Source organism: Manis javanica, chromosome 10 (assembly GCF_040802235.1).
Source record: "Manis javanica isolate MJ-LG chromosome 10, MJ_LKY, whole genome shotgun sequence".
NCBI classification, from domain to species: Eukaryota; Metazoa; Chordata; class Mammalia; order Pholidota; family Manidae; genus Manis; species Manis javanica.
Window position 1 is genome coordinate 26,259,556 of NC_133165.1, and position 12,468 is coordinate 26,272,023.

The 12,468-nt window shown below is 55.0% G+C and overlaps 1 protein-coding gene across 5 annotated transcripts in view; it reads right to left on the reverse strand.

The window, feature by feature from the left end:
* MAD1L1 (mitotic arrest deficient 1 like 1) overlaps positions 1-12,468 on the reverse strand; it is a 418,618-nt gene that overhangs the window by 405,895 nt on the left and 255 nt on the right. For all 5 annotated transcript variants that reach the window (XM_037008488.2, XM_037008490.2, XM_037008486.2 and 2 more), the window contains exons 2-6: positions 10,185-10,347; positions 6,929-7,069; positions 4,388-4,567; positions 1,781-1,905; positions 803-884 (exon numbers count right to left, since the gene is read on the reverse strand). In XM_037008488.2, coding sequence (XP_036864383.1) covers positions 803-884; positions 1,781-1,905; positions 4,388-4,567; positions 6,929-7,069; positions 10,185-10,334 — 678 coding nt within the window. In that variant the 5' untranslated portion in view covers positions 10,335-10,347. The remainder of the gene's footprint in view (positions 1-802; positions 885-1,780; positions 1,906-4,387; positions 4,568-6,928; positions 7,070-10,184; positions 10,348-12,468) is intronic.

Here is a 12,468-nt window from a genome sequence, read left to right on the forward strand (position 1 = left end):
AGGACACTCAGCAAAGCCTCCCTGAATAAGGTGATCAGCAACACATCCCACTCCCCCATGCCAGATCTGCTCTGACGCTCCAGTACACATGTGTCACAACAGTCTTTCCCATATTGAGGACAGCCTTTTCTTTACAATCTGTGGTCCCCTTGGACACAGCGGAGGCAGCCGGTATCCACTAGTAACAAGCCACTAAGAACATGAGACCAGGACCAAATTAGTCACTCAACAAACACTAAAGGGGCACATCCCTGCGCCAGGAACTGGGTCAGGTAGTGGGGACAGGGTGACACAGGTGGCACAGACAGCCAGGGAGGTCTGCACAAGGAAGAGTTTGAAGTCAACTGGAGAAGACAGATGCCAGCTGCACAGACAGGCATATTTCGAAAAGCAGGCCCAGGGCTGCAGCCGGGAGGGTGAGGGGCAAGCAAGGCAGGGCAGGACGTGGGAAGGCAAGGGCTGCTGTGGAAGGGGCAGGTGGGCACTGCAGCCACTAAGAAGAGCACATGAGAGAGAGCCCAGAAGTTGAGCCCTGATGAGACAGGCTCAACTGGGGGCAACCAGGAGCCCCTGATCACTTGGGTGGAGCATGGGGCTGGGATGTTACTCTAAAGGCAGCAACAGCCATAGCAGGGACCTGGACAACCAGGGAAACCTGCTACAGGGGTGCAGGCAGGGGCATGGGCATCCAACTGTCCCCCAGTGTCAGAGTATGCCCCTGATTCAGAAAAACCAATAGGCCTCAGGAGGGCTGAGACCACCACTGCCATGTCAGGCCAGGAACCAAAGCGGAGCAGCTCACCCGAATCCTCTGTTCCTGGTCGGCCCTCATGTCTTGGCTGGCCTGCAGTTCCTGAATCTTCTGATTAGCTTCCTGCCATTTTCTATCAAGAGAAAAGTACATCACGTGCAGAAGGAGGTTAAGTGGTAAAGCCAGCAATTCACCCTAAAAGCTCTCCAGTATAGTCACACTCTGGGATCCCAAACTCCAGCCCCTGCCAGTGGCTCCATGGCCTCCGTCTCCTCACTGGGTCAGGGTAGGTGGCTAAGCCCAGCCTCAGCCTCCCACAGCTCTTATCCCCCTACCCTGCAGCTCACACCTGCACAGCTGGGGACCACAGCTGGGGACCCACTCACAACAGACACCTCGGCCTGCAACTCCAAGTGACCAAAGCTCCTAAGACAACGTCTGCTAAGGTAACGAGCAAATTCTTCAGTAGAGCACTCAGGCTTCTGACCTCACCCTCAGGCAAGCTCCCTCCCTCTTCCGTGCAGTGCTCAGATTGCTCCCTCTGCCCAGAAGGTCCCATCCCAGCCATATCCCACTCGCCCCTGGGGAAGTCCCACACAGCCTCTAAAATCTAACTCTCTCCATGCTGATGTCCCCCCACCCAGGGAGGGAAGAAATAACTACTCCCTCTTCCTGTTCTCAGAACATTTAAGACTCTGCTCTGCTGCCACTTATCACCCCAGCTACAGGAGCCTCGGTGTCCTTCCCCCACCACCCTGTGGAGGGGAAGACAGCACCAAAGGGCACTGTGGACCCTTATAGCATCGGCACACATGGCCCCTGTGGAGTCTGGGCACTCAGGCCACAGGGGCACAGGACAAGCCAGGGCCTCCCTGTCTGGGTCTCCCATGTGACTAACTGTGGTCCTGCAGCTCAGCACACACCCCAGCACGCCTCGGGCTGCCTAGACCAGAGCAATCAGGGCACCCTGGCAAAGGAGCAGAGAGCACGTGCCAGGAAGGTGGGCCCTGCTGGCTCCACCTCACACACCTGTGCTCCAAGTCCAGCTGCTCCTTGAGCTCCTGCTTCTCAGACTCCAAGCTCTTCACCTGCATCTCCTGGTTCATGGCACTCCACTGCAGCTCTGAGATCCTCCCCTTTAATGCACCGATGGTCTGAAAGCAGAGCAGGACATGCAAGCCACTCATTGAACCACTAGTACAAGAGTGTAGGAGGGCCTCCCACAGGAACGGAGACAACACCCCCAAGGGCCGGTCCCCTCCCACCCATTCCAAATAGCAGGGACAGAGCTGTCTTCTCCTTCAGAACACAAGCCCCAGCAGGTAAGACACCAGCCCTTAACCCAAACCTGGAGCCCCCAAGCCTGAGACCTGCCTCGTATTTCCCTCCAGCTCCCAACAAGAGATTATGTCAGGACAGGCTGCCAGCAAGCCAGGCCTGGGCCTCTTACTGGACACCCAGTGGCCTGCATGCCTGTGCCCCCTCAACATCCTGCCACCTTGGACCCTCACTAGTCCTGGGCATGCTCTCACACCTATCCCCCTCAGCTGGAACTCCTTCCCCAAGGCAAACCAGGCCACCTATCCAGCCATGTGCTGTGAACCACAGCCGGTACCCACCAAGAAGCTGTAAACAGGGGACTGAGGCTGTCCTCCCCGTAAGGCCACAACAGCCCACAGAATAGAGGGGCCTCGAGGATGCCATGGAGGTGGGAGCACCCCCAGCTGGAGTGGTCAGCAAAGAGAGCAGAGGGTAGAGCTTCCAGGACACATTGGGGGGCACCCTCACCAGGCAGCCTGGTGGTAACCATGCCCCCGTGGCTCTCTCAGGGGAAGAGCACACACCAGTCAGGCCAGCAAGAAAGCCGGCTCACTCAGGAGCATCGCTGCAAATCACCAAGTGGAGACGAGGCCCCATCCACCTTGGGGAGCTGGCCAGGACGACCCCCACAGACAACTCCACCCAGCAAGTGACATAGGCAGTCCCCAGGGCGGCCTCTATAGACACCAGGGCCCGGGGCCCAAGCACCAACCCAGGACCCACGTGAACACATCAACAGTCATGCCACAGCTCCCGGGAGGCTGCCACGGGGTGTCCAGGCCCCACTCCATCAGTCCACACAACCTGCTCTATTACAGTAAGGATCAGGGACTGTCAATCTGGGAACCAAAAAGAATAGAGGCACTGAAAATATATTTAACAATGGGTATATCCTTCAGGTTTTCCTGAATTCAGTAAACACACAGACACCTGGCTGCACTGCATACAGGGGTCAGATGGCCCACAGTCACAGAGTTGTAGGAAGCCAGGCCACCAGCAAGGGGACGACACAGTGATGAGCACACGAACCAGGGCACCCAGAAAAGAGCATACAGCTAGAGAAGGGAGGGAAGAGCCTCATCTGAGTGACCAGGGAAGGCTTCCCCAGGGCACTGAAGAGAAGCAACGTGTGGAGTCCTGTGTCCCAGCTGGCCACGACCTTTCCCGAGCTGGGCCCAGCCCGGCATCCTCTGCAGACTTCTGAGGTGAGGGTCTCACCCCTTGTGCTCTTCACCAATCAGTGTGCAGCGCCTGCCTGCTCCCAGGGACCCCACACTAGCCTCCAGCACATGAGCTCAGAACGAAGCACAGGCAGGCACACCAAGGGCAAGGGGGACTTGTCTGGAGGCCTATCACGGCTCCTCTCCTGCCAACATCCACATCAGAAGACAGATGTAGGAACAACTTTAACATGCTCTCCAGCGCTGCCAAGGCAAAAATAACCTGGAGCCTGCTCCTGAGGATCTATCAAGTGGAGAAAAGCAGCAGAGACAGAATACCAATGATCCCACGTTCCCACTCCCTCCCTGGCAGCATTTCATTTATTTCCTCACTGCACCTGTGATCTTGAGCTGCACAGCAAAGGGACAGAGAAGGTCAGAGTCTGATTTCCACCAGCATCAATGTTCAGGCTCTTTCTAAAATTTATGCAGCTCTCAACTGGTAGAGGACAGTATCGACTACAGTCCACACATGCTCTGGCTTCAAAGACATTCTCAGATGCTAATAGACCATGCTAATAATCAAAGAAATGCAAATCCAGAGGCACCTACATATACTTTCTGGAAGAAAGGAAAAAAAAACTGGTGTTTCTAGAAAAGACCACTATCTGTGACATCTGTGACACACGCTGAGGCTGCTGTGATACCAGAACATGCACAGCACAGTGGCAGGCAGTGAACGCCACTGGGAAGGCCAGCAGGAAAGCATACTACCCCACTCCCAGGAACCTGTGCCCGTGAACCAACAGGCACAGAAAGGCTACATGCACGGAGCATCTGCCGCCTGCATGTGTACACATCAGGGGGCCTGCACAGGAAAAGACAAAACATTTAAAAATGACAAAACACGGATCAGTCATCTGATAAAAATAATTGCAAGGACTAAATTGTTCAACTTACTAGCTGAAAACCAGAGTGGGAAATTGGTATTTTTACTCTAACAACCATGCACAGAACGTGTGTACACAAGTGGGAAGCAGAACCAGAACACAGCACTACAGCACTGCAGTAGCAGAGTGCGGGGTCCAGTCGCTCTCCTCCCTCAAGGAGGAGGAATGGCCGGTGGAGGTGGCACATGGCCAGGCGCAGCCCTCACCTCGCCGGCTGTGGCCAGGCAGGCCTCCTTCTCCCGTAGCTTCCGGCCAGCTGCATCTAGGCTCTGCCGACACGACCTGTTGCGCTCCTGCTGCTCCTTCACCTCCTCCTCCACCTCGGCCTCCCGCTCCTGCAGCTGCCGAATGCGTGTCTGGAGTTCTTGGTTGCGGTCCACCTCACGCTGCCAAGAGGGGAGGACTGGTGAGGGGAGTCGGAGCAGAAAGACCGCACCCCACTCCTCCCTCAGGACAGGGACCCCTCCAGTGGCCAGGCCCCTCTCAGAGGGCACGTGGCACCACGCGGTCACCAGCCAGTGCTCACAGGCACCATCTGCAGGGAGGAGAAGCAGCCCAACACTCAGACTCAGGCGCAACCTTGGAAAGCCACCTGAGCTCTGGCAGTACCAGCAGCTTCTGTCTGATTGCACTATAGTGTGATGAGTCAGCACTCTGCCCACAAGCAGACACCCGGGCAGGGACAGGGGGTGCAGACATGAGCCGGCATGCAGGACCAGCTGACCCAGCACCCTGGTGGGCCACGAGGGAACACTACCCCTGACAAACCTTCAGAGCCCGCTGTGTAGGTACCCCAGGGGACTGTGTGTCATGCTGGTAAAGAGGCCGCAGAACCAAGAGCCATCCTGGTGAGGCCCGGCGGCCTCAGGAGTTCACTGTAAGCCACTGAGGAGGTTACCCTCAGCCAGAGAAGCAAAGGGACGACACAGTGGAAGCCAGAATCCAGGCACAAAGGCGGCAGACCTGGTGAGGTGGCACCTGACGCTGCTGACCTCTGATCTCTCCTCAGGAAGCTGAGCTGCAGAAGCTCCCCAAGGACCAGCGGGCACCCCACGGTCCACCTCGCTCAGCACAAGGGCTCCTACAAGGCCCTGAGCCCCGCACCAATGAGGGGCTGAACAGTAGTGCAGAATGCTGTGGCCTCCTCGGGGGAAGCGCATCAGGGCTCAGAGGGACTCACCAGGACAGCCTTCAAAGAGCCAGAGGCCCAGCAGCAAAGGGGTGAGGGCCATGCTGGCTAGCACAGGGCCCTGCTCTGCACATCACAAAGTGGGCCAGGACACCTCTACTCAGGCCACCAGCCCCAAGTGCACTCGGGACAATCCAGGCAGGTCCACAGACCTCGGGTCCCAAAGGATCACCACCTCACAGGCATCTCCAGGCTGGAGGGCAGGACCCCACCCCACATCTTCCCTACCCCCTACCAGACTGGCAATCCCTGCAAAGCCATGACAGATGCCCAAGTTTCAACAGAACAATGTGAAGAACACTGGCCAAGGTGGTCCCAGGGCCCCCTCCCACCGTGTCTGTGGGCAGAGAGAGGCCTCCGAAGGGGAGGCCGCACTCAGTGTGGGGCCCCGGATGAGGCTCAGTCATCCCTGTACCCCAGATTTCCCCAAGGAAAGACTTAGCAGCCCTGTGACAATCCCTCATTCATCCGAATGTATCCTGTACACCTAGCAGGTGCCACAGCCTGCACAGGCCTGTCCTCGAGGGACTCATGGCCGACAAATGCCAGCAGCTGCAGACCTATGTCCCCTGCCTGAGGGTCATGGCAGCACCATGACTCCCACCATCTGATGCCCTGGCACCACCTCCTCCCCCCTCAACAAAGGCACCTGAAGGGCAGAGGCTGCCATGGCCTCACCCAGCCCTTCCACCCCGGCTGCTCCAGGATGGACCTCCTAGGACAGCCAAGGGCATCCATGAAGCCCGCCTCAGAGAAACACCACTTGGAGCAGCATCAGGGCCATACAGGCTGTGTTTCTAGGCTGCTGAGCCCCCACACACCACGGCAGGAACCTACCTACCAGCTTCCAATACATTTCACTGGTGTCACACCCTCAAAGATATCAGCTAGGAAAGCATAGGAATAAGCCACATAAGGCCAGACATCCATCTGCTGGGAAAGCACAGGCGGTCAGAGATTTCCTGGCCCAACACTTGGCTTGAATCTTGGCAGCTTTCCCACAGCTCACTGGCACTTATTGGAAAACCCTAGCCGTGCCGCTAATCAAAGCAAAGGAAGGAATTTATGCCCTAAGTAAACACCTAGCACCTTCTCTGGGTAACAGGGTTGCACTTTCCCAGCCTGCCCTGAAAAGCCAGGGGCAACAGGAAATAGGACCCAAAATTGGTGATCTTGGCTCTGAGGCCATGTGAGCAAGACCCTGCCTGGACCTGAGACCCTTATGCAACTGTCACCCATGCCACCTGGCATATCTACTGGATTTGCATCCCAGTTCTTCCAGAGGGTGGAGACACCAGACCGGGAGGAATTCTGCAGGGCAGGCTGGCCCGCAGAGGCATCACCTGGGTCCCACTCTGCTCCAGGGCAGGCAGCACAGCCAGCATGCAAGGCCCGAGCACGCAGCCCAGTGTTGGTACACTGGGCTGTCAGCCCAGGGGCTCTCCCCACAGCCTGCAGGGAGCATGCTGAGACACTGCTCCAGGCGGCCCCCACACCAGGCAGGCCCTAGCTCCAGGGAGCCGCGCCCCCCGCCCCCAGCCCCACCCTAGTCACCCACCTCGTAGCGCTGGGCACTGGTGCTGGCAGCCCGCTCCAGCTCCACGCGCGCCCTCTTGTGGCTCAGCTCCAACTGCATCTTCTCACGCTCCACCTGGATGAGGTGGGACTTGGCGCGGATCTGCTCTGCCCGCTCCTCAAGCTGACAGGCACCAACGGAAGACAGAACCTTCAGTCGCCCGTGCCAAAAAGCTGAATGCCCGTTCAACACTCACTCACTGAACGCCTGCCCCAACGAGGCCCAGCTTAGCCCTGGGGCACAGGTAGGGCACTGGGTCCTCAGCTCAGAAATGGGTGCAGGGAAGCAGCAGAGGAGGGATGAAAAGGGCAGGAGTACGTCAGGGTGACCAAGGGTGGGCTTGCTGTACAAGAGGTCTACTAGCTTCCTACTGCTGGGTAACAAGTCCCCGCATGCTTAGCAGCATAAAGACCCATGTGTTAGCTGTCAGACCTGGTGAGAAGACCCACATGGCCAGGGTCTCTGATCAGGATCCCACAGGCTCAACAGTCCACAGGGCTGCATTCCCATCTGCCACGCTCCCATGACTGTAAGGCTGAGGCTCCATTTCCTGGCTGTCAGTGCTGGGCTGTCACCCATAGAGGCCACCCATATTCCTTGACATGTGGCCCTCTCTACCTCCAAAGCCAACTAGGTAGACTCTTCCATGTGTGGGATCCCCTTCCTGATCTCCTGACCCAGATTTTAAAGGCTCGCTGCTTAGGTGAGGTCCACCTCCCCAGGTACTCTAAAGTCAACTGATTTGAGAACTTAATTGTATCAGCAAAATCCCATCACTACATACGTAGTGTCGATTAAGTTTGAGTAAGTGGCAAAAGAGCGACCTACCAGGCCAAGAATTTGAGGGCCACTGGAGAAGTCGGCCTCCCACAGAGGTTAGGTAAATAAAGGTGAGTTGAAGTCTTGAAGGGCATCAGTTTCCTATAATCACTGACTGCAGGGCCTTCTTCACATGGGCTAGAGTCTGTGCATGCCAAGAGTGGCCGCCACCCAACAGCAATTTATCTCCCAAACACTTAACAGAAATGCAGAATCTCAGGCTACACCCCAGAGACACCAAATCAGAATCTTCCTTTTAAACACATTCTCATTCTCAGAAGAGTCGTCTGAGCATTAATGTTTGCAAGACACTGGGCTCGAGCAGGTGGTTATTGCTGCCAGCAGGGACACCTGGCACGGTCTGGAGACACTGCTGACTGCCACAGGGGTGGGAAGTGTGTGTCTGCCCCTGGCGGCTGGCTGGGAGGAGGCTGGGAATGCTGCTCAGTGTCCCACAAGGCACAGAGAAGTCCTGTGAGATGAAGAGTCATTCAGCCCAAAGGGTCAACAGAACAGAGCGTGAGAACTCCTGGGCCAGGACAAGTACCTTCTGCGCCTGTTGCTCTTTGGGACCCAGTCCACACTTTCTTTACCCTCTTTACACTTCCTCTCATTTCAACTGCACCATCTTGATATCTGGCGGTCCCTGGCTCTACCCTCCATCAAAACCACTGGACTTTCTAGGCTCTCCGTGTCTGCAGCTAGGGACGAGCTTCTCCTGAGGATGCAGACCCAGATCCAAAGACAACACCACACAGGGACCTGGAGTCCCAGAGACAGGGATCTGCAGCCACATCTTCTCAGAACATTGACTGCTTCTGAAGCAAAGTACCTGAAACGTGTTTATATTTAAACTGTCACTGACCTGCCCCAGAGCAGGCTGTAAAACATTTTCACAGAAGCTGGAACCTTAGAAAAAGAAGGGGAACTGGTAGGAAAGGCACTGACCTCTGCTCCAGATCCCAAGACGAGTAGCTTCTCTCTTCCCTCACCTGCTATTTGGGGGCAGCTCAGTAGGAAAGAGAAGGAAACTGCTGAGTGAAATCCTGGGACAGTATAGGCCAAGGACAGCACCCCAAAGCAGGTTCTGTGGCTACAGGGCTCTAACCAGCTCACTGTAGCCATAGCTCTCACTGGAGAGATCCCCCAACTGGGGAAGCCCTTCAGAGCACTAGCTAAGTGAGAACCTGGGCCTCCCAAGTCCTAGAACCTATAGGTCCTATAGTTCTGAGAGGCCAAAAGATCCCAGACATCTGAATCAGTAAAATTTTAACATCTTTAGACCAAAGTTGTCAACTTATTTTGCCTGTGAGCAAGGATCAAAAAAAAACTACAATCTATTATCACCACCATTTCAAAACAAGTGTTTTGACATCAAAACCAAAAAACAAACATAAAAGACCTAATTTCAGAATAAGTAACAGTCCTTCCCAAAACAGGGGGCAGTGAGTAACTTAGCTCGCTAACCAATGTAAGTCATTCAATTATCAGCAATGAACGCATACAAACACACCCGTGTTTGTTCTACCAAATATTGCATGGGCCTCAGTGGGGCTATCAGAACAGGGCACTCTGGTCACCTGACACAGGACCCTATCACAGAGCAGTTCCGGCAGCCCATGCCATCAACAGGACAGAAGGAACACTGGCAGAGAAGCCAGGGACCGCTTGATGCTGCTGGTGTAGAGTGGCAGGGCCCAGCTAGGTTGTAGACACCACACCCAATTCCTTGTGTGGACTCAGTGATCCCTGCCCTAACTGGGACTGACCCCACAACTCTCTGGAACCTGAACTTGACCCTTTTACAACTGGGACTGCAGCGAGCACTGCCAAGAACTTAGAATAAAATTAAGTCAGTCTATTTTCAGGGTACTGTAGAAATCACCCATGACAGACTGAAGCCAAGCTCTGCAAATGGCCCCATAGTCTGAAACCATCACATAGCCAATCCTCCACTCTCTGCTGGGGTTTTCCCAACAGGCTGGCCACAACCTGTGTTTACAACACAGCCTTCCCCTGTGATATACCTTCAAGGGAGCCAGCAACTGTCTGGACAATTCCAGTGGCCATGCTCCCAGACAGTTTGGATGTTTCCCTCAATTTAATGAATAAACTGGCTTTCCAATCCTACCATTACTGTCTATGAGCTCATTAGTGTGGGTGCAATGCTGAGTACCAGGTGCACCCTGGAAGTGCTGGTAAATCATTTAAGACAGGACAATTCAGGGCTAGGCTGAGAGAACACTGACCTGCCTCATCTATAAGGAGCTTGAACTAGTCCCACCTAAGAGCAGGTGTCATTACCCAGAGGCCCCTATCCCAACATATGTCACCCTTGAACTATCTGGAAGTTGAACAGGTTCCACCTAAGGGCAGGCGTCCTTACCTAGAGGCCCTTATCCCAACACACAGCACTCACCTGCATGCTCTGCTGGTACTGCATCTGCAGAGAACCTGGGGCAGAGGCGGGAACATCCAATCCAGAGCCTCCCTCCACTCGCTGAGAAATGAAGCTGTTCAAAGATCTCAGTGTGGACAGGACGGTGGTGTTTTCCCCCAGGTCCTCCATGGCCACTTTCCTTCTGGAGGAAGACAAGGGAGGGGTCACAGCAAGCCTTTCCAGGCACCATCAGCTCTGCCAGCTGCCTGGTCGGGGGGTGCCTCTGGGCAACCCCACTCCCCTAACACTCTCTCAGAGTCCTTAAAACATTCCAGTGTCCATGATCACATTCTTTGGGGTTAACTAGGAGCCCATACTGCCAGCTTACCAGAGAAGAACTGGAGGCATAAAAGACAACATGCCACCAGGCCACTGGCCATCACAGTGCCACCCTGCACAGCAGCAGGGGGCAGATGGCCCCAGGCAGAAGGTGTTCTGTAGTCCGGTGTCACACCTCCCACAGGAGCACTCACAGAACGCCCAGCCTCCAGGAGTCAGAAACAGGCACAAACCATGGCAATGAGGACGATGGCCACAGCCGCACCACCACACGTCAGCAACGTCACAAGTATGTGCTGCTCCAGTTTTTAACGAGGTACCAAAAATACAGGTATCTCACATTGACTGGGCACTGAGACTCCTTGAGCCTCAGTTTCCTCATCTGCAAACTGAGGATCATGAAGCCAATGTTGCAAAGTTGTCAGAATTAAATGTCCTTATCTCCTGATGGTGGACAGTGCGGCTATTGCCCCAGTTCATCAGTCTGCTTGTAACTGTACACAGGACATTTCCATCTTCACAGTCGGCAGATAAATTAGGTCTTCTTACACATATCTTTGAGATAATAAAATGAGACTGAGACCAAAACCTGGTTCTGTGTAGCTCTGAAGGTCCAGTGTGCACCACAAACCAATGCATGGAAGGGCCAAAGACAAGCGGAACCTGGAGCCCCCAATCTGTGGTTATGGCCTCACACCAGGCTGCCCCAGGCACAGTGACCAGCCAAATGCCCTGGATTCCTACAGGTGCACTCTCTTTTCCCTTGGGCAAATCAGGGAGAGCCCGCCTTCTTCCTAAATATTAGACTGAGAACACCCCCAGATCTCCCCAAAAGAATGAGGAATCTTAGTTTGATGGTGAATTTCCCACTTAACAAGAACTCTGGCCTCGTGCACACAGAGTCCTTGCCTTCTATAGGCCATCATGTCCACCTCTGCACCACTCACTCACACCATGAGTGGAAATGGACTGGAAGAGAATGGGACCTCACAGTGCTGTGAGCCTCGCTGATACAGAATTACACTGCGGGAGGCAGCAGGCTCTGCTCCAGAAGGCAAAGCCTTCCATTTGCCAAGATGAGACCAGTCCATATTTTCCCTCACAGGGTGGGAAATCTGGCCAATCTACCACCACCTTCTCAAGGTGCCATCCCCTGTAAGAAACAATGAATGTAATACACTAGCATGAAAAGAACACGTACATTTTCAACTGCCTGGAACTAACCTGCTCCATTAAACACACGATAATAAGGCAGCAGCTCAAACTCCAACCTTTTCATCCAACAGACTCAAATCTTCTAACCACTGAACGTGAACTGCTCCCAACACAATCCCTGAGCTGGGAGCCTCTCAACGGCCCTTCTCATCCTTGGCAAACAATGGCTGATGAAACCTAATAGAGGCTCACCACCTGCAATTGCACTTCACACCACCACGGGCACCACTAGACTGGCCTGGTAAATTTGCCCCCCAACTTTTCTGCTCTCTCCAACCTCACACAAAACATGAATGCAAGTTCCCACTCTGCTAGCTACAAGCAGTGTGATTCTGGATGAATGGCTTCCCATCTCTCATCGGCTTTCTTAGTTGTAAAATAAAGTGGGAGCAAGTACCATAGGCGTCTCCTCTGCGTAAGTGCAGGGCACAGTGCTGGGTCGGCCTGAAGGGCAGCACCCAGGAAGAGCACTTCTCTTCCTCCTGGGTATTTCTGGGGAACAGCCAGCCTCCGCAGGACCAGGACACCGGACAGGTGTGAGAACCCCTTCTCCAGGTCGCCACTGCCCGGGTTTCACGGGGCGCTGGCCATTTCGAGCTGTTCCTTCTGAGAAGCCTTGAGGCCCCAGCACCAGACGCTGAGAAAAGCCAGGGTCGGACCCCCACACCGCCTGCCGCGGCGCCTCCCTCCAAATCCAGCGGCAGCGCCCACCCGGACCCCATTGAGAGCGCCCGGGACCCCGGCCGCGGCGCCCACCGGTCCCCCCAAG